The sequence below is a fragment of the Ursus americanus genome, chromosome 10, assembly GCF_024610735.1.
Source record: "Ursus americanus isolate L20-20 chromosome 10, mUrsAme1.1.p, whole genome shotgun sequence".
NCBI lineage: Eukaryota > Metazoa > Chordata > Mammalia > Carnivora > Ursidae > Ursus > Ursus americanus.
Genome location: NC_142136.1, coordinates 50,672,400 through 50,694,365, shown reverse-complemented (window position 1 = coordinate 50,694,365; position 21,966 = coordinate 50,672,400). Strand labels below are relative to the sequence as shown.

The 21,966-nt window shown below is 36.3% G+C and overlaps 1 protein-coding gene across 1 annotated transcript in view; it reads left to right on the top strand.

The window, feature by feature from the left end:
- The window catches only part of VWA8 (von Willebrand factor A domain containing 8), a 342,760-nt gene that overhangs the window by 2,267 nt on the left and 318,527 nt on the right, over window positions 1–21,966 (top strand). Inside the window, exon 2 of the mRNA XM_045810950.2 lies at window positions 9,950–10,027. Coding sequence (XP_045666906.2) covers window positions 9,950–10,027 — 78 coding nt within the window. The remainder of the gene's footprint in view (window positions 1–9,949; window positions 10,028–21,966) is intronic.

Sequence of the window (21,966 nt, the reverse complement as noted above, 5' to 3'; positions counted from 1 at the left end):
TATTAAGAACAGTTGAGAGCCAAGTAAACAGGATGCCTCCTGGCTCTTGGCTACCCTGGGACATAATGTTGGCCATCAAGATTGGAGTGTCTGTTTGAACCAGAGGTCATACACAGATAAAATAAAACCACAAATAGCACTATGCTGTAATGAGTTACAGTTTAGGTTGGAAAGATGCTCCCAGCTGCATACACACATATGACCAGTAACTCATCTCTCTGCATGTAATTGACCTTGCTTGCTAGTAGTTTCGAGAAAAGAGCAACAAGGTACATGAACAGTAGATTCACATTATATACTGTTCTTATCTTTCCTGGATTGTATGTATGTCTTATTTGTCTTTATATTTCTTTTGGTGCCTGTCAACATTTTCTACCTAATAAGCACTCAGTAGCTTATAATGCAAAATTCATCTTTATGACTTAGTGTATGAAATAAATTTGTTTAAAGGAATATTTAAAAATACTTTTTGTACAAGAAATTTGTGTTCATTGTAGAAAAGTGGAATACAAATCCCCTAAGACCTAATTCTCCTATGCAAAGTCATTAACTGTCAACTTTTTGATGTTAATATTAGCAGATTTTGTAAAATACATATAATATTTGTGTAAATACACATTTCTTTTTTAAAAGTGGGATCATGTATATTTTATAATTTATTCTCACTTAGCCATTATTGTTAACATATTAACAAAGTATTAATATTGCTATACATGATTATTTTAAGTAGATATTAAGCCCATGTATTTATCCATATAATTTATTTTACCAGTTTCCCATTCTTAGACATTCAGGTTGTCTATTTTTATTTTTATTTTTTTAAAAGTAATCTCTGCATCCAATGTGGGGCTTGAACTCACGACCCCGAGATCAGGAGTCAGATGCCCTACAGACTGAGCCAGCCAGGTGCCACAGGTTGTCTGTTTTTAAGTATATGAAAACTGCAATAGACATCCATCCATGATGCATTTTTTGTGATTTTAAGATTTTATTCTTGGGCTACAATAGAATTAATGACTTTGGGGAGGAGAACTAGAGAACTCCTGCTTCAACTGAGAATACAGTGAAAGGGAAAAACTACACTATGATTCAGGTCTTAGCTCTGTATTTACTAGGAATTGAACTTTGGGGAAATTATTAACCAGTCTGAACCTGCAGCAGGCTATTGTGACTCTTGAGGACATTGTGACCCTTGTATATTAAAGAATTTAGCAGTAAAATCCCCAAACAGTTGTTACCTAATAAATCATTGGGAAGACCTGTATTAGGAACATGCAGACTAACCTGGAATTTGCTGATGTATTTGGTTTTCTCCTGGGTCTAAGTTTTGTATTAAAAAAAAAAAATGGTGACACTAAATCAGTGGTTCTTAACCAAGAGTGATTTCCTTTCCTCAAGGGAAAACGTGCGTAGAAAAACATGGTTCACATAGGTGAGAGGTCCAATGGTTGCAGGCTAGATACAGGACATTCAAATATTTTTAGGGCTTGGGTTCTCTGTGCCTTTCCCCATGGTTCCCCCACTTTCCACTCTCCATTTGTTGGATTGGCTTTTTGCTGTATTGTTTTCAACAACTGCCAGGATTTCTTCAAGTGGTGGCAGCAATAGCCCTACTGACAGCCCCAGATTTTGATTGTCCTTACAGTGCACACTGTTGGAAGAGAGAACATCTTTCCTGTGAGCTCTGACAAAAATCCATGTGAGAACAATTATTGGCCAACCTTGGATCGTGTGCCTAAACCAATCATTGTGGCTAGATGGTGGAATGTTCTGGCAAGGGTTGTGCAGGATACTTACTTCTGGAGGTTTTGGTGCAGGGGTAAGGGGTGGGATGAGTGGTACTCTACCCAAACCAAATGGGATAGGTTTCGCCATTGGAGAGAGGGATTCTTTGTCAAACGGGTAAAGAATATTGAACAGGTAAAAGAAAACAGCTGTCTGCTAAAAATCAAGTGCATAATATCCAAAGGGGTTTGTATAAGAATAAGGTTATTTAAAAGATACTACTAATTATTGATTGACTGTAGAAATTATTTTCCTACAAACCTTTGGGAACTTCCTTTAAATTAGGATCATTGCAAGAGATAAAAGCAAAGACTCTAAAAGCCTTAAATTTAATTTTATTTGGGAGGTTTTGTCTTTTGGATCCTTTTCAGGGCTTTTAATTTTCAAGTCCGTTCTTTCCGTGCCTGAATAAAATATATATCACTTTGTTGGTAGTAATATTTGTGTGACTGTGCTATACAGGGATATAGGTTAATCTGAGTTATGTGTGGTTGTTTTTTTTGCATTATTTGTAATAATAAATGTAATTAAATGTTCAGCATATTCTATAACAATCTGCACTTGTTAATTCCTTCTAGTTATTCTAATAATGTCTATTATCTTATTAACTAAAATCTGTTTAAAAATGATTGCATTTAACCAAAGTAGTGTATTTGAGGAAAGTATACATTAGTTTCTTCTGCCTAAATTATGTTACCTCTTGTGTTATGATAAGTATCTTCATTTCCCTCTAGATTAATGCTTACACGACTTCATTTAAATGAATTCTTTACAAATGACTTGATTTCTGAGCATTTTGAAAGATAGGCTGCTCTCAAAGAATACGGAAAATCAATGAACCAGGACTTAAAACAATACTCAATTAAGAAAACAGTATTTAATTAAAAGCTATAACCATTCATTCATATATTCACTTATCAAACATTTATTGAACACCTGCTTGGTTTCAGATATTATTTTTGGCATGACGAGTACAAAGGTGATTAAAACCTAGGCCCTGCCCACAGAATGCTATGGTCTTTCAGACTTTGAAAAGAGATCTTCAAAACATTTTTCTCACTTATCTCCTAAAAGGATTTTGCAAATATGTATCCCTTTGTATATTTTGAAGTTCATATCTAGAAATTTTCCCTATAAGAATAAATAGTTGCAGAGTTTGTGTTTCCAGTGTGTTGTAAATATTGACATTTAAAACAAAAGTTGCTAACAAAGTGTATCTTTTAAATGGAATCAGAATATCCTAGTAATTTGTTAGCCACTATCTCTGTTTTGAAAAATAGATAAAAAGCTCTTATTTAACTGTCAGAAAGTTTACATTATTTTTTTATCTCCTTGAGTTTGTATTTCAATTATACTTACTCCTCATAATTTTATCTTAATATTTTTTCTTGAAATGTTTTGTCTTTATCATATTTTTCTGCAACAAAAAATGGCTCATGTTAGTACATGTCTATTGCAATTATTAAGGCACAGTTGTTCAAAGGAATATCAATATGTTTCAAATTTCTAAAAAAAACCTAAAATTTTGTGGAAACATCCTGTTAGTAATATGAGTGGTGCTTTCCCCCAGTTAAATATTAATTAGTGTAATTAATAGTCCTTAATTGAATATTAATCATTGCTACAATGTAAACTATTTCGATATACCAATATCACTCAATTCTTTGTAGAGTTTTTAGTTATGAGCCAAAATAATATATTGATTAATTATCAAAAATGTTATTTTTAGTGATCTGTCAACTGACAACTTGATTATAGCCTTTTCAGTTTTGTTCATAGCTAAGAATCAGAAACCACTTGACCAGTGCAAGCAGAGTCGCTGACCTAGCCAGTAGAATCACTCTTGCCTCCGTTTCTGGGAGGTTCACTAAAAAGCCTTTTCCAAAATTTATTAAATGGCTATGGTCATTTCCTCACAAAGAGGCTGCTTGTTTAGTCTAATGTACTCAGAGTTGATAAAATTAACCCTTCATTCAGCATACCTTTGCCAATACAGTGTTTTTTTTTTTTTGAGAAAATGCTTCTATCACGTGTTGAAATACTTTTTCATCAAATTTTAGTTTTCATAATTAAAAAAGATAATCTGTAACTATCAATTCAAACAGCTAAATTAGACATTCTGACAGAGAAAAAGTATTTTTCTTTTCAATTCGAATGACTGTTAATATATATTTTAAGAAATGTTTTAAAAGCCACTGGAAGGTGAATTACCGTCCACATTTTATAGGCTTGATTACTAAATGCGATAAAGACAAGAATAAAGGAATCTAGTGGTTACATATTTAAATTACCTATTTCATAATGTATGGTCATGCAGTTTTGTTCTTTAATATAGTTTATAATAAGTAATGTAATAGCAGGTAAAGTTATTTATGTAATGGAGACTACAGTAGAAGGCATGGTATTGTTCTATTAAATGTGTAGTGAACTTTGTTTATGGGCTTTAGAGAATAATTAAAGTCCTGTGTAAAAATCAGAAATAAATTCATCTGTTTGTTTAGATCTCGTGATCAAACTTTTGACATTGTATTTAGTGAAATGAAACTAACCGGTTCAGAAGCTAGTATAGAACATTTTCATAGTAAGAGTTAGAAAACAGCCATTTCATAAGATGAGGAATGACCATAATTGGAATGAATATTTCATGATGACATTTGAGAATAAATTTTTAACTACCTTTTTGAAAGATAAACATCTGATCAGAAAGAAACATTTCAAAGTTTTCCCTGTGGTTTCTATCCAGGGTATTGTGAAAATTTCGGTAGTATTGAAAACTATTTCAGTTACGTTGAAATGGATGAGCATCAGTTATACGTACTGCGTCAGACGTTCAGAGGCGCTTTGTGGGAGTGTGCGTGAAGAGTAGGTTCTCAAGATAAGTATTGAGAAAAGCCGAAAAAACAGCTTACCTTTAAGTATGTGAAAAGCCAGTTTTTTAAGCTTTCTTTGCTTTGAGCTCTCGCATCGTGGATTATCTGACAGTGTTAACTCTCAGTTCCCTACTCTGCTATGTACTATATCTGACACAGGCCAACACAGGCCAAAATAGCCCAGTCATTTCTAAAGCTACTTTTCACTTTTAGTAGGAATTTATAAGACATGGAGAAACTATTCCTAGGCAGGTGTATGTTGATTTGAATAATCTTTAAAAGAGGCTTCTCCTAAACCATAATGTAATATGCCTCATTTGTTCAGTCCCCTGGAGCAATCCGGCATCCACCACAGAGAAGTGAGTGGGAGGGCTCCTGAAAGGGCCTGTGGGAATGGAGAACCTGCAGGGCCAGTTCTCAGTGAGATCAGTGTTAGGGAAGAACACGTGGAAATGAGGATCTGAAAAACGAATCTCCTTAAGACTGCCACGCTCTGTACCCTTAGAAAGTGTGTACCCTAATTTAAAGACAATTATTGTAGAGGAAAAGTAGTCCATAATCGTGATACAGTGTGAGAAACATGACCCAGGTACTATGCTAGCAGAAAGACAGGAATGGGATTCTTTTTTTTTTTTTTTAAGATTTTATTTATTTATTTGACAGAGAGAGCAAGCCAGCAAGAGAGGGAACACAAGCAGGGGGAGTGGGAGAGGAAGAAGCAGGCTCCCAGCAGAGGAGCCTGATGTGGGGCTTGATCCCAGGACTCCGGTATCATGCCCTGAACCGAAGGCAGACGCTTAGCGACTGAGCCACCCAGGCGCCCCAGGAATGGGATTCTTGATGGAGGTGGAGAGTGTGCAAAAGGAAGAGTTAGGCAAAGTTCAGTGGGGAGATAAGGATATTTGAGGAGTAGTTGTCTGAAGCGCAAGGGATGTGAGAGAGATGTGGAAGGCCTTTCAGGCCAGGGAATAAAGCATCAGTCACTGAGATAGGAACATAAGAGGTAGAGCTATTTGGAGATGGTTGGACAACATGCAATAGAAAATCTAGAGTTCTGTTTTTTTTTTTTCATGTTAAAGTTGAGATATGTCCGGAATATGTACGGATCGTGTCCAGTAGCCTACTGATAGGTATGGAACTCAGGAGAGAGATCTGAGCCAAAGGAGATATTTAAGACTTTAGTTGTACAGAGGTCAGAGTTGGGACATTGGCATGGATTAGATGATTCAGGAAAAGCATAGCATGGTAACGGAAGGTGGTCAAGAATATCAACATTGAGGCGGGAAGGGCAAATGTCATTTTTCTCTTTGACATGACTAATTGATCACTACCCTATTTCTTAACAAGTCTAATTTCCATTGTGACGCTTCTTTGGATTTTTTAGAAGCCTTTTGCTTGATTTCCGCATGCTCAAAAAACTTCCAGTTATTGCTTTGTTATTGATTTTTAATTCCATCTTGATCAGAAAACATACTTTGTATGATTTCAGTCCTTTGAAATTTATTAAGATTTGCTTTGCGATCCAGCCTAAGATCTAGTTGGTGAATGTTTCATGTGTATTTAAAAAGAATATGTATTCTGGGGCGCCTGGGTGGTACAGTCGTTAAGTGTCTGCCTTCGGCTCAGGGCGTGATCCCGGTGCTCTGGGATCGAGCCCCACATCAGGCTCCTCCGCTAGGAGCCTGCTTCTTCCTCTCCCACTCCCCATGCTTCTGTTCCCTCTCTCGTTGGCTGTCTCTCTCTGTCAAATAAATAAATAAAATTAAAAAAAAAAAAGAATATGTATTCTGTCCTTGTTGGGTATAGTGTTTAGTAAAGGTCATTTATGTTGAATGGTTAATAGTGTTTTCAGATCTTCCCTGTCCTGTTTTCCAATTGATCTTAGCCAAAGGCTAAGAAGTGATTATTTTTACTTTTCTGTCCTTCTATTTCTTGTGCTTGCTCTACCATCAGTTACTGAGGTACAAATTAAAATATTTATCTATATCTAAGATGTAGATTAAAATATCAAAGTATGATAATGGATTTATCTTGTTCTACTTTTAGTTCTGTAAGTTTTTGTTTCCTGTTTATCCCCCAGCTTCCTCCTTGCCAGGTCACCACCAGAGATCTGCTGTATTCCTTCACAAAGGCTCACAGCTCCTTTTAGGAAGCTTTCTACTTTCTCTCTCTGCTTGCGCTAGGCCCCTTCAGGCCTAGTGGTGGCAATGGCTTTCTGTTATTGTTAGTCCCAGGACTCTGCACTATCCTTGCTGGTTTTCTTAAACTCTGCCCCGCCTTCACAAATGGTTCTTTTATTATACTCTCCTCAGTTACTCAGTTTGCATGTACTGTCTGTTTTTGCTGGGACCCTGATTGATAAATGGATATGTTTAGGAAAAAGTCAGTAGGAAAATCCAGTGCAAAAGCCTGAAATGAGTATGTGTCTGACATGTTCAAGGAATAGTGAGGAGACCAGGTGGCTGGAGTTGAATAAGTCCAGAGGACACTAGCAAGAGATGAGGTATGAGAGGAAATGGGGGAGACAGATCAGAATAGCCTTTTGGGCCATTGCAAAGATGAGGATTGAGTGAGGACTTGGATTATTGGACTCCTGTTTTACTACGATCACTGGCTGCTCTCTTGAAAATAAGCTTCAGGGTGCAAGGGTTGAGACAGGAGATCTGTCAATAGGTGAGAGTTAATGCTGTTTAAATGAGAAAATGAGTTTAAGTAGTAATAAACCTCTAACTGGCTTGGGTCAACATTATGGTGGTAGAGAATATGGTGAGAAGTGGACAATACTAGATATATCTTAAAGACAGAGTCAGTGGGATTTTCTGAGGAGGCGAGAGAGAACAGTTAAGAATGGCTGAAAGATTTCTGGTCTGAGCCCCTGGAGGGATTAAATTGCCATTAGCAGAACTGGGGAATACCGTGGGGAGAGCACATTTTGGTGGAAAGATCAGAAGTTCAGTTTTGAATATGTTAGGTTTAACATATGTTAGGCATCTCAGTGTCTGTTGGTATCCATGTTTGGAGTTCTGTGGTCTGGGTTAGCGATATAAACTGAGAGCCAGTAATATATTAGTTGCACTAATGTAGGTGTAAGATTGGATGAGCTCATCAAGGAAAAGTGGTAGGTAGAATAGAAAAGAGGCTAGTAAAGAGGAAGTTGAGGAGAAGAGGAAGAGCACTCAAGGAAGACTTGGAGTCGAGGTAGGAAGGAAAGGGGGCTAGGAGAGAGAGAGGGAGAAAGGGTGGAATCCCCAGTGGTGTCTTTTTTTTTTTTTTTTAAGGATTTTATTTATTTATTTGACAGAGAGAGAGAGGGAACACAAGCAGGGGGAGTGGGAGAGGAAGAAGCAGGCTTCTAGTGGAGGAGCCTAATGCAGGGCTCGATCCCATAACGCTGGGATCACGCCCTGAGCCCAAGGCAGATGCTTAACAACTGAGCCACCCAGGCGCCCCAACCAATGGTGTAAGTCTTGAAAGGAGGCAGGGCCCCAACTCTGCCCTGAAAATCACAGCCCAGGCAGCCCAGCTGTGGGTAATAACCTAGACGTGGCCAGTGACATGCCCTGCCCAGGACTTTGAGTCACGAGGGAATTATGCAGAGTTTACCACCGTTTACCTGTGGCAGTGTCCTTATTAGAAGATGCATCTGAAGCCTAGACTAAAGACAAAGAATCATGATTTCTGTCACTTAAAATAGTATTTTTCCAACTTTTCTACAGGTTTAAAAAATACTGTAATGGGGGAAAAAGTTGTTCTCTGGTCTTGGTGTCTCAGGTGTGGATCCCGTCGTGGCAGGGGTGGTAGCTCAGTGAGCCTGTCCTGGGGTGTGACTTTGTGTGACTGCTGGGTTTCTCCACTGCCTTCCCTGCCATGCTGTGGACTAGTAACTGAGCCTCGGTCCTTCAGTAACCCACGCTTCCCGTGAGCTACCTCAACATAACTGCCCTCACAGAAACTCCAGTGACTTTTTACTAAGCAAGTTCCAGATGGGCTTTCTGCTGGAGCAGTTATGTGAAAAGCACATAACTCACGGGAACCACAGGTTACTTGGAGTCAAGATTAAATGAACTGATGTAGATAACATGTCTGTAACAATGTTTGCCAAATAACCAGTTTTCAATAAGTATTAGCTGATGTCTAGACTAATTTAGAGGAAAAGTCCTTTGATTTACACTCTAAATAAACATGTTTTCTGTATTAGAAAGTATACCTGTGTTTTACATGATGTTTTTTCTCAACTTGCCACATAGCTATAATACACTTCTTTATCTATGAAATCTTTTTTATTTTTTTCACCAGAGTTACAGATTTCCTCACTTGTCAAGCCTCTGTCTCACATGGTTATTCTGGGAATGTATAAAGTACTTAGAAAATAGTAATCATTCAACAAATGTTGGCTGCTTTTGTTATTATTACTATGATTATATCCTTAGTCTCCAGGATACCTAAATGGCTCACAACTGGCGATGCTGAAAGTTGTGTTTTACACAGCTACTTTTTCTAAGTGTCGCTGAGCCCTTTCTAAATGAAGTCCCAGGTGCCTATGGGATCAGTAGTCTATTTTGCTGTGGGAGAGAGCAAAGCAGAGAGTGGTTTCGTCCTGCACTTTAGAAAATCAGCCAGAAATTAATGCCACTTAAAATCAGAACCATGTAGAAGTGAGAACTTTTGCCTGTTTTGCTTGCTTCATGTAGGAATTTTGGCATATAGGCTGGGGCTTTCCTAGAAATACTGCATTTTTGGATTATGTTGCTAGAGAACTTGAAGTTGTAGACAATAAAAATAAGAACCAGTAAGGATGTAAGAAGGTTGTAATTTGTGTTAAAGATGCCACCTCATGGAGGCTTTGGATGGTCTTAAACAAAATGCATCCTTCTGTATTGTTGTTGACTTTATTAGTATTGCTACTAATCAGAAAGTAAGGCTGTTACATCGAAAACCGGGGATGTACTGTATGGTGACTAACATAATATAATAAAAAATCATTATTAAAAAAAAAAAGAAAGTAAGGCTGGTTGATAAAATTCTATTGTACTTCACTTTTTTTTTTTGCTAATGTAGCATTTAAAATGTGAATTTCACCAATGCTTTACTTTTCTATTATATAACTTCTACTTTGGACCCAAGTTTATAGTGGTTGACATAGACAGGTGTGTCTATGGGGCCAAACACAGGCAGATGTGGGGTGCATTTCTATAAAGTCCTTCTCTGTAGGAAAGGACAGTCATCGTTGAGAAAGGCGTAGTGTGTGGTTTTCTTGTCTCTTGTAATGGTATGTTTCCTTATTCTCTTTTTAGGTGATACAGTTAATATTGGAGATGTATCCTACAAGTTGAAAACTCCTAAGAGCCCAGAACTTGTGCCACAGAACTACAGTAAGAAATAGTCATTTATTTATGAATTAATAACTTTTAACTTTTCATTATGGGGATTTTCAGACATATGCAAAGCTAGAAAAAATAGTATAAACATGATGTACTTATCATTCAGTTTGAACATTTGTCAGTGTATGTCATTCTGCTTTTAACTGACTCCCATTCTGGAGTATTTAAAACCTATCCCAGACATCTATCACTTCACCCTTGAATATTTCAGTAAAACATTTATTTTTTCATGTACCATTCTTTCCTTTTTAAAATTTGGATAAAATTTACATATAATAAAATGCACAGATCTTAAGTATTCACTTCGATTAGTTTTGACAGTTTTATAAACTTGTATAACCACCAAGATTACTTTCATCACCTCTGAATATTCTTCTGTGCCCCTTCCCCTCTGTTCTGCCCTGGAAGCCAGCATTCTTTTCTTCTACCATGATGGATTAGCTTTGCCTGTTTTTTAGAATTCTATAAATAGAATCATATAGTATAGTTTTTCTGGGTCTGTATTTGGCTTCTTTCTATCAAGATAATGATTTTGAAATTCATCTGTGTTCCGTACTTATCAGTTTAATTGCTGAGTAGTATTCCATTGTATAATATACCACAATTTGTTTACCTGTTCTGTTGATAGACATTTGGAGGGTTTCCATTTTTAGACTGTTATGAATAAGGTGCTTTGAATATTCCTGTACAAATCTTGTAGTCATAACTTTTCACTTCTCTTGAATAAATAACTAGGAGTTGAATTGATATGTCATAGGATGGATGGCTGTTTAACTTTAAAAGACACTTCTAAACAATTCTACAAGGTAGTTGTGCTTTTTTACCCTTTGACCAACAGTGATGTTCTATATCCTTGCCAACATTGGAATTTCTAGTCTTTTCCATTTTACTCATTCTACTAGGTGTGAAATAGTAACTTGTCATGGTTTTTGTTTAATAGCGTCTTTATTGAGATATAATTGATATACCATAAAATTTACCTTTTTAAAAAATCTACCTTTTTAAAGTGTATAACTGAGTGGTTTTTAATATATTCACGGAGTTGTGCAACCATGCCCCATCTAACTTTAGAACATTTTCATCACACTCAAGGAAACCTCGTACCCATTAACAGTCACTCCTTGTTTCGTCCTCCGACAACTGTACACCCCCCCAGCCTTTGGCAATCACTAATATATTTTCTGTTTCTGTAGATTTGCCTACTTTGAATACTTCATATAGATGAGATCATGCAATATGTGGCCTTTGCATCTGACTTTTTTCACTTATCATATGTTTCCAAGGTTTATCCATGTTGTAGCATGTATCAGTACTGGATTCCTCTTAGGACTAAACAATATTCCATGATATGGCTCTGCCACTTTTTACTTATCCATTCATCAGTTGATGGACATTTGGTTCGTTTCTACGAACCATTCGTTGTTATGAATGATACTGTCATGGACATTCATATAAGTTTTTGGACAGACATATGTTTTCGATTTTCTTGGGTGTGTACCTAGGAGTGGAATTGCTAGGTTAAATGGTAACTCTATGTTCAACATTTTGGAGAATTGTCAAACTGTTCTCCACAGAGGTCACCCTGTTTTACATTCCCCTGCTCAGTGTCTGAGGCTGCCAGTTTCTCCACATCTTCACTGACACTTACTACTGCCTGTCTTTTTATTATAGCCATCTTCATCAGTATGAAGTGGTATCTCATGGTGATTTGCATCCCTCTAATGACTCACAGTCACTTGTTTGCTCAGAAACATGTCACTTCTTTTCTCAAAATTCCTTAAATGACTCCTCATACCTTAGGAACCAAGGTCACTCCTTCCCTTTCATGATCTAGTCTCAGCCTCATCTCCTGTTACTCTCCTTCCCTATTTCCAGTCATTGGACATAAAATAGATAATTTTTTGTTCACTCTTTAGATTCTTCCACTAGACTATGTGCTCCTTGAGGAAAAATGTGCTCCTTAAGGGAAAATATCTCCCTTTCATCTAATATAAGTTTCCAGTGACTCTACCTCCCAAATGGCTCTGCTGTCTGTCCTCTCCACTCTGTCTCACTTTTCTTTTACTATATTTTTTTTAGTTATTTTCTCAGTGGTCACTCTAGGGACTGTAATTAACAATTTAGCTTGAAACAACTCATTCCTATTAATAATAACTCAATTTTAATTGTGTACAAAAACTTTGCTCTAATATAGCTTTCTTCCTTTCTACTTCCTTTTTGCTGTTATTGGTGTACAAAATGTATCTTTGTACATTAAAATCTGTCATCACAGTTTTATAATTATCACTATATGAAGTTGTCTTTTAAATCAGGAGAGGGAAAGAGTTACAAATGAAAATATGTTTATACTGTCTTTATATTTACATATATAGTGACCTTTGCTAGTATTCTTTGTGTCTTTGTGTATATTTGAGTTACTGTCTAGTGTGCATTCATTTCAGCTTGAAGGACAGACTCCTTTTAGTATTTCTTGTAGGGCAGATCTACTGGTGATGAATTCTGTCAGTTTCGGTTAACTGGAAATTTCTTAATTTTACCTTTGTTGTTTGACGAATTCTTGGCTGATAGTTTTTTTCCCTAGCGCTTTGAATATGTCATCTTACTGCCTCTGGCCTCCATAGTTTCTGATGAGAAATCAGTTATCAATTTTATCAAGAATCCCTTCTAATGATGAGCCACTTGTCTTTGCTTTCAAGATAGTCCATTTATCTTTGTCTTTTGGTAGTTTGTGATGTGTCTAAGTGTGGTCTCTTTGAGTTTGGCTTATTTGGAGTTTTTTGAGCTTCTTGGATATGCATTCTAATGTTTTCCATTAATTTGGGGGCATTCTTTTGTAATCATTCTTCATTATTATTTCTTCCCTCCTCTCTGTCTTTCTGGGACTCCCATTATATGTGTGTTAATATACTAGATGGTGTACCATAGGTTTCTGAGGGCCTGTTAATTTTTCTTCATTCTTTTTCCTTTCTGTTTCTTCGACTGGATAATCTCAATTAACCTATTCAAGTTTGCTGGTTATTCTGCCTGCTCACGTCTGTTGTTGAGGCCCTTTGGTGATTCTTTTCATTTCACTTATTGTAGTTTTCGACTTTAGAATTTCTATTTGAATCTTTTTTATAATTTGTTTCTTTATTGATATGTTCTAGTGAGGTATTGTTGTCATACTTTAGGTTTTTAGACATGGTTTGTTGGGTTCTTTGAACATATTTATAAAAGCTAATTTAAGGTATTTCCTACTAAGTTCAGTATCTGGCTTCCTCAAAGATAGTTTTATTGAATGCTTTTTTCTTCGGTGTATGCTACACTTTTCTATTTGTGTTTCTTACCATTTTTTTTTTTTTAAGTAGACCTATTAAGTAGTTTAATGTGACAGCTCTGGGCATCAACTTCCCCTCCTTGCCTAGGGTTTGGTTTGGCTTCCGTTGTTTGTTTAATGCCATATGTAGACTGTTTTTCTGCAATCTGTACTCTTTGTCATGTGCAGCCACTGAAGTTTCTGCTCAGTTAGCTTACTGGCCCGCCAGTGATGGGACAGAGATTTCTTAAATGCCTCAAACAAATCTGTTCTAGTTTTTGCCCAGGACCTGTGTGTGCCTGTTGGACGTGATTTCCAATGAAGCTCCAGAGGCAGCTTAGAAGTTTATCTTACTGCTTGTGCAAAGCTTCAGTGTCAGCCAGAGGTGAGCTGTTAGGCCCTTCTCAGAAGTTTCCCAGACATATGCATGGCCTTCTAGATTCCTAGACATACACTGTAGTTTTTTAAGCCTTCCTTTGGACATCTTATTCCCAGTTTTTCCTTTTAAGTTATTTGTTTGTTTTTTGGTCATCCTTTTGTTAGCTCCAACTGGTTTTGGTGCCTCGGGCAGCTGTGATGTTAAACAGTTGTTGATTTTTTTTTTTTTTTATTTGACAAACACCCTGGGGTGTTTGCACACTGGGAGCTCTGAGTGGGACAAATGAAGTCAAATTCTAAAAAAGGAGCTTTTCAGGGAGCTGTTAGAGAAGTCAAGTAGGGATAGTTTTCTAGGGCTGGGATGATTAGGAAGCTGCAGCCCTGTCTGTCCCCTTCCGTGGTGGCCAGGCTGCTGGTTTTCACCAGCATTGCGGGCGGTTGGTAGTCAAGATTACCACACAGCTGGGGAGAGAGATGGGAACAGGACAAGTTAAAAGACCACAAAACTTACAGTTCATACGAAGGTTCACCCATTTTTCTTGGATAAATGCTTGTCAGATTGTTGAAAGTCTCTTGTTAATTTCTAGAGTTCTGAAAAAATTCATTTTGACAATTTTTGCAAGTGTTGCCATTGCTTTAATGGAGGAGTGGATTTTCAGAGGTCCTTACCATGCTTTTCCAGTAGTTCACTCCAATAGTTCACATCCTCTCATGGCGGTTTTAATTTACGTGTCCTTGATGAGTAATGATGTTCAAGATATTTTCTTATGCTTATTGGTTATTTGTATATCTTTTGTGATGTGTCTGTTAAAATATTTTGCTTATTTAAAAAAGCAGATTTTGCCTTTTTATCGTTGACTTGTAAAAGTTCTTCATATACTCATGACGCGAGTCCTTTCTCATATCTATGTATTATGAATACTGTTTTTTCAGTCTCTGCCTTGCCTAATTATTTCCTCAATGGTATGTTTTAGTTGACAAGTTTTGATTACATAGAGTTTATCTTTTATTATGGTTAGTGCTTATTATGTCTTAGAAATCTTTGCCTACCTCAAGGTTGTGAAGATTGTATTTTTTTCTAAGAACTTTATAGTTCTGTTTTATTTCAAAGGGATAGGTCCATTTCATCTCAGTTTTAAAATTTATTGACATTTTCTTCATAAGGTAGCCTTTATTCTGCTTTAAATATCTGTAGAGTCTATATTGTTATTCCCTCTTTTATTCCTAATATTGGAAATATGGGGTGTTTTTTTTTTCTCTTTTTAATTAGCTGTACTAGGGGTTTATCAATGATATTAACTTTAAAAAAATAGTTTTTCATTGTTGATTTTTCTCTATTGTTTGCCCATTTGTTATTTCACTGATTTCCACTCTTTACCATAACTTCCTTACTTTTATTTACTTTGGTTTCTATTCTTTGTCTAACTATTTAAGGTAGAGGTTCAGATTATTGTTTTTGCCCCTTTTTTCCTGATGTAGTTGTCCAAAGCTGTAAATTTCCATCGAAACTGTGCTTTAGCTCTGCCTCACAAATACTGATATCTTAAATTTTCATTATTATTCCATTCAAGGTATTTCTAAAAATTACAAATTTTTTTCTTTGCCCAGGGGTTTTTTAGAGGTATGTTTGCTTATTTTCAGTATTTGGTTTTTCTTTATCTTACAGTTACTGATTTCTAATTTAATACTGTTATGGTCAGAGAACATAGTCTGTAGAGTTTCAGTTCTTTGAAATTGAAATTATTGAGACTTAACAATCAGCATAAGGGCTTTATTGATGAGTGTTTCATGTAAACTTTGAAAAGAATTAGTGTTCTGCTGATATTGGGTGTTGTAGTCTATAAATATTAATTCGGTCAATGTTGACAATATTGTTCAAGTCCTTTATGTTCTTTTTAATTTTATCTACCTCTTTAATCAACTGCTGATAAAGTGGTGTTAAAGCCTTCTATTATCATTGTAGAGTGTACATTTGTTGCCCTTTATTCTAGTAATTTTTATTTTGTGTATCTCGAACCTCTCTAATAGGTATGTACACATTTATAATTGTTATGTCTTCTTTATGAACGGTCCATTTTATTATTATGTAATGCTGTCATTGTCTGGTAACAGTTTCTTTTCTTAAAGATTATTTTGTCTGATAGTAATGTAAACCACACCATCTTTCTTGTGCTAAGTGTTTGTATGGTATGCTCTTTTTCATTTTACTTTCAGCTAGTCTGTGCCTTTATATTTCAAGTATGTCTTATGAACAGCTTATTTATCCATTCTGACAAGCTCTTTCTTTGAATTGAAATGTTCAGCCCGTTTATATTTAATATAATTATTGATGTAGATTTAATATAATTATTGATGTAGATGTGTTTATGTCAGCCATCTTGATGTTTTCTTTGGCCTTTGTTCTCTTTATATTTTTATATACGTCTTTTATTATCTTCTTTTCAGAGATAATATATTCCATTTTGTCTCTTCCATTGGCTGTCTACTTATGCCTCTTTTTCTAGTGTAGTTCGGTCTGATAGAAGTTTCTGAAGTGATGGATATGTTCTATATTTGTACTGTCCAATATAGCAGGCACTAGCCACATTTGGTTATTAACCATTCAAAGTGTGACCAGTGCAGTCAACAAGGAAAATAATTTTAGATTTTATTTAATCTTAGTTAATTTAAACTCAAATTTAAATAGCAACGTGTGACTAGTGGATACTCTATTGAACAGTGATGCTCTAGGGATTATAATATACATCTCCAATTTATCATAGTCTACTTTCAAATAATAGATCTGTTTTAGGAACAATGTGATAACTTTTCAACACTATACTTTCATTTACCTCTCATAACCTTGGTAGTCTTGCTATCATGTATTTTAATTCCATGAATGCTAAGATACCGCAATATTGTTTTTGAAGAAATCAATGAAATTTTAAATTAAATATATGTATATAAAATGGAGATTATTTTTCAAGTTTTTAATATTTACCCATATTTTAATGTTTTGTGCTGTTTTTCATTTCTTCCTGGAGATTCAGGCATCCATCTGAAAGCATTTCCCTTCAGCCAGAAGTTTCTTTTAGCACTTCTTTTTGGTAGGCTTATGATAGGAATTCTCTCATCTGTTGTCTTTTTTTTTTTTTTTTTTAAGATTTTACTCAATTCATTTTGAGAGAGAAAAAGAGAGAGAGTAAGCATGAGCAGGGGAAGGGGCAGAGGAAAAGAGAGAGAGAATCTCAAGCAGACTCCCCGCTGAGCATAGAGCTGGGCATGGGGCTTGATCTCATGACCCTGAGATCACAATCTGAGCTGAAATCAAGAGTTGGTTGCTTGACCAACTCAAGCCACCCAGGCACCCCTCTTTTTTTTTTTTTTTTTTTAAAGTAAGCTCCACACCCAGTGTGGGGCTCAAACCCACAACCTGGAGATCAAGAGTTGCGTGCTCTCCTGACAGAACTAGCCAGGTGCCCCTCATCTGTTTGTCTATCTTAACATGTGTTTTTATTTTGCTTTTCGAAGGATCCCCCCCACCCACTGGATAGGGAATGCCAGTTTTTTTGTTTTGTTTTGTTTTTTAGTACTTTAAAGACATCATTTTATTGTTTTCTGGTTTCTATTTTTTCTAATAAAAAGTCAGCTGTCATTTTTTTGTACTCATAGTTGTTGTCTTTTTTCTCTATCTACATTAAAATTTTTCTTTTTAGCTTTTCTTTTTTTAACTAAAAGTTTGGCTTTGATGTACCTAGGTGTGTTCTTTGAATTTAACTTCTCTGTGTTTCCCTAAGTTCCTTGAGTCTCTGTGTTAATACCTTTAATCAATTTTGGAAAATTCTTGGCCATAATTAAGTTAATTGGTTTTCTTTTCCGCTTTGTACACTCTTATGTTCATCCCATCAAATGATTCATTCATTTCTGTTAATACATTTTTCATTTCTACATCCATTCAGTTTTCTTTATATTTTATGTCTCTCATGCTTGAATACATTCATGTTGTTCTCCTTTTGCACTAGATATTTTAACATGTTTTTCATGGTCTAATAATTCCAACATCTAGGCCATTTTTAGAATGGCTTTTATTGATTTTTGAACATGGATCACATTTTCTTGCTTCTCTGTTTGTCTCATAATATTTTACTGTGTGCCGGACATTGTGTATAAAAGAACAGTAGAGACTGAAGTAAATGATATTTACCCCCAGGAAAGGGCATGTCTCTTCATCTGCTAAGTCCCATGTTTGTGGTTGGGGGGCCACCGGAGGAGGAATGCTGAGTCAAGTTAATATGTGCCTGAGCTGGGACTGGGCTTTGTTGTAGATTAGTTAGATTCCACTTATCTCTACCTTCAAAGGTATTGAGGAAGAGATCAGGACTTTCTCTTTAGTAATGTTCAGCATGTGAATTCTGGTGAGATTCCAGAGCTTTCTTTATGCTTTATAGCTGAATTTCCAGCTCTACAAACCATGGCTAGTCTCTTTGCTTTATGGTTGCATCTTAGAGTTGCTGGGGAGTTTTGCCATTTAGTCCTGTATTTTGCTTTCTCCAGCCCAGATCTCTCTTTATGCTGTTGCCCTGCCTCCAGGCTCCAGAGGCCATATCAATGAAGGCCAAGAGTGCCACAGAGGAATTTATCTCAGCTCTTCTGTCCTAACACCGTCCGTGAGAACTAATGCCTTATACGGTATAAAGACGTGAAGTGCCTTGAAGGGATTTCTGTTGCTTCTTCTGTCCCACCCCCAGCCTTCCGTGGTTGTTGCCTTGTATTAACAAATGGTCCAGTATGCTTCAGGAAGAATACCTCTCAGTTCTTGCCCTGTGTCTGGTTTTTAGGGTGTACCCCTATGTACTCAGTGAAAGCCAGTGGGAAAGAGTTAGTGGGTAGGTGCAGATTCTCTCTGTGACTGAGACTTTTCAGTAGATTAGTTCATCATGTCAGCTTGTGTGTGACCGTTGTTAAGTTTGCTGAAAGTTCAACTTGCTTCTCCTGATACACCTATGGCAGATTCTTTCTCCTCCTACCGTTCTGCCAGGGATGTAAGTTAGCCGTGGGTCTCTTCTCCTTGAAAATGCTCATTGCTCTCTAGAATTTAGTTCATTCAGGTTTCTTTGTATTCTTAGCTGTATGGTAGGTTTTAAGAAACTGTGATTTTTACAGATCAACTGCCTTGTTCTGGTTGTTAGGTTGAAAGTAAAATTCTCTTCAATTCTCTTCATCCTAACTGGAAGTGGGAGTCAGGAACATTTATTTTTAGCGTTCATTATTTAATGGTTATGCTTAATCATATTATTGTAATTGATAAGTAATCCTTTCTGGGGGTGAGACTAGGGACTTAAATCTTAAACAAGTTGTTATATTTACTTAGAGTAAACTTAAAATAGATGTATAACACCTTGCCTGATGATTGAAAACACTCATTTTCCCCCCTGATTTCTGGATCTTTTTTCTTATTATGAATGTAGCTAACTTTTATAATGAACTTCAGAAATGAGGACTAATATCCACTCTTGATAGACAGTAGGAAAACTGTTTCATAGTTTGGGTTCTGTATGGAAACATCTATTTGGGAGGGGAAGGATTATGTGTATAATTTTGTCTGTACTATTTCCTAGATATGAATTTCTTTTTCTATTTTTCTTCTTCCCCTTCTCCTTCTCCTCTTTCTTCTTCTTCTTCTTAGATGTATGAATTTCTTTAGTCATTTAACTTCTCTGAATTTCCTTGCCAGTGTGGGAACAATCATTTCAACCTTATGGATATATTGTAAGGATTCAATCAGATAGCCTCTGTGAAATGTATAGGATAATGCCTGGCACATAGTCCTCAATAAATATGAGTACCTAACACAACCATTTCCTCAGTCTCCTGATTCTGTTCCTTCTTATGTCCCATTATCCCATGCTTGTGACACTGTTGAATATGGTTAATACTAAGGGCTACTATGATTCTGCTTAAGAGATATGCTAAAAATGTTTTCGTCTTCATTCAGTTTTACTTAAAAAATGAATCTGGAGGGGCGCCTGGGTGGTCTGGTCAGTTAAGCATCTGACTTTTGATTTCGGCTTAGGTCATGATCTCAGGGTCATGAGACTGAGCCCCACATCGGGCTCCATGTTGGGTGTAGAACCTGCTTGGGATTCTTCCTCTCCCTCTCCCCCACTTTCTCTCTCTCTAAAAAATAAAATAAAGTAAAAAATGAATCTGGAATATGTCTTCTCTAGATTTGATTTTGAATTTGCCCTTTGTTAGGTTGTTCCCAGGATCACACATGGTGGTGGTAGACTCTTCAAAAAAGCTTCAGTTTTCTTTCAAAGAGAAAACTTGTGTCTATAGTGTGGGAAGAATGTTGGCCTTTCAAGCCTCATGTAGACATGAAGCATAGTCATTGCCTGACTGCTGTCTGCAGGGGATAGCACTATCCTTCCCTTCTTTTAACAGCTAAGATGGCATCGTCTCCCTCCCATTGGGGGTATGCTAAAATATTTTATCGTAGCCACAGATGCTTAATCATTTGGGGGATGGGGGTCTTATTAAGTGAGAGAATGTATAATAAGACTATACCAGCTTTAAGGATTCAAGGGATCCTAGTGATGATATCAGATTTAAGACTTACAAACATAAGTTGAATGAATGTATTTTCATATTCTGCAAATGACTGGGGGGCAATATAGCAGTAGTTGGCTTAGATCAAGTTCCATGTGTAAATGGTATCTGTTTTTAAATATAGCAAAACTCAAATATGTTGTCACCAAAGAACCCCAGAAAAGAAACAAAGAAAAACCCTCAACATTTTCTGGTTTAACGTACTTTGAATTTCTGTTGCTGTTTCATATATCTGTTACGCAATCAAAATTTTTCACTTATTTTGTGTTTAGGTGTTAGTAACTTACCCTTTGAAATTTATCAGAAAAGAGTTTATATTGAAAATAGTTGGATGGTGTATAGACTTCAGTTGGCATTTTCTGTGCTTGCTATGCATTCATCATTATTCCCACCATACTCATAAAATATGTATCCTTAGATATATTATTGTTTGTATATCAAAATGGTGGTAGCATGTTCTACCCAGTGGTAAATTATTAACATTGTCTCTACTAGTCTTTTGTATGAGCGACAGCACCCATTCGTTCGTAAGGGAAAGACTATTGGGAGTTTGGTTAACTTGAAATAGGAAAAGTGGCTGAGCTTATAAGTCAACAAAATCTCACATATCCACATAAGCATTGTATGGTTGCTACATATTGATTGGGGTAGATATATTTATTTATTAATAAACCATGTTTTTGAGCATCTACTTACTATATTACGTTCAAATATTGTATTCTTGGGGCGCCTGGGTGGTGCAGTCGTTAAGCGTCTGCCTTCGGCTCAGGGCGTGATCCCGGCGTTCTGGGATCGAGCCCCACATCAGGCTCATCCGCTGGGAGCCTGCTTCTTCCTCTCCCACTCCCGCTGCTTGTGTTCCCTCTCTCGCTGGCTCTCTCTCTTTGTCAAATAAATAAATAAAATCTTAAAAACAAACAAACAAAAAACAAAAAACCCAAATATTGTATTCTTTGAATTACTTCTCCCTCTCCTAGGGACTATTTCCATGATGGGAGTCATAGTTGTTTGGCTTCACTGTTGCTATTAGATGACTGATTGGAGATTATGGGTTTTGGTTATGAGAGAACTTTGATAGCTTTTTTTCCTCCCTCTTTTGGAGTTACATTTTAAAATGTTTTAAAATATTTTGAAAATGGTGTTTTGTTGAAGTTTGATACCCTGTTACTTACCTACCCATATTTATGCTCCAATTTAGCTCTTTGCTTTTTGCATATTTAACATTTTTAAATGAAACATAAAATGATAGACTTTTGCTAAGGAAAGGAACTTTAGCAATTATTATCCTCTCTGAAACTCATTTCATAACCAGGAAGGTAGGACCGTAAGAAAGAGGTCAGAAGACTAATTAATTAGTAGCAAAGCCCAGATTTCCTGACTTCAGTTTAATTTTTTTTAATAGTCTGTCACGGTATTTCTGGCTACGTTTCTGTAGAGTAAATCTGGGAATGAAAAGAAGACTGGTATGTTAGATAACTCTTCTGGAATTTAAGAGTGTGGAAAATAATGAAAATATTGAAAAATATTGAAATAGTTGAGGCATGGCAGTGCTATTTTATTTGTGTCTTTTCTAAATTTATTTAGAGCACTGAAAATCAACTGTTGTCTTTTAGTAGTGAAGAAATAAAAATCACAGTGTTGAGACATGAACCCTCATATTCATATTTAA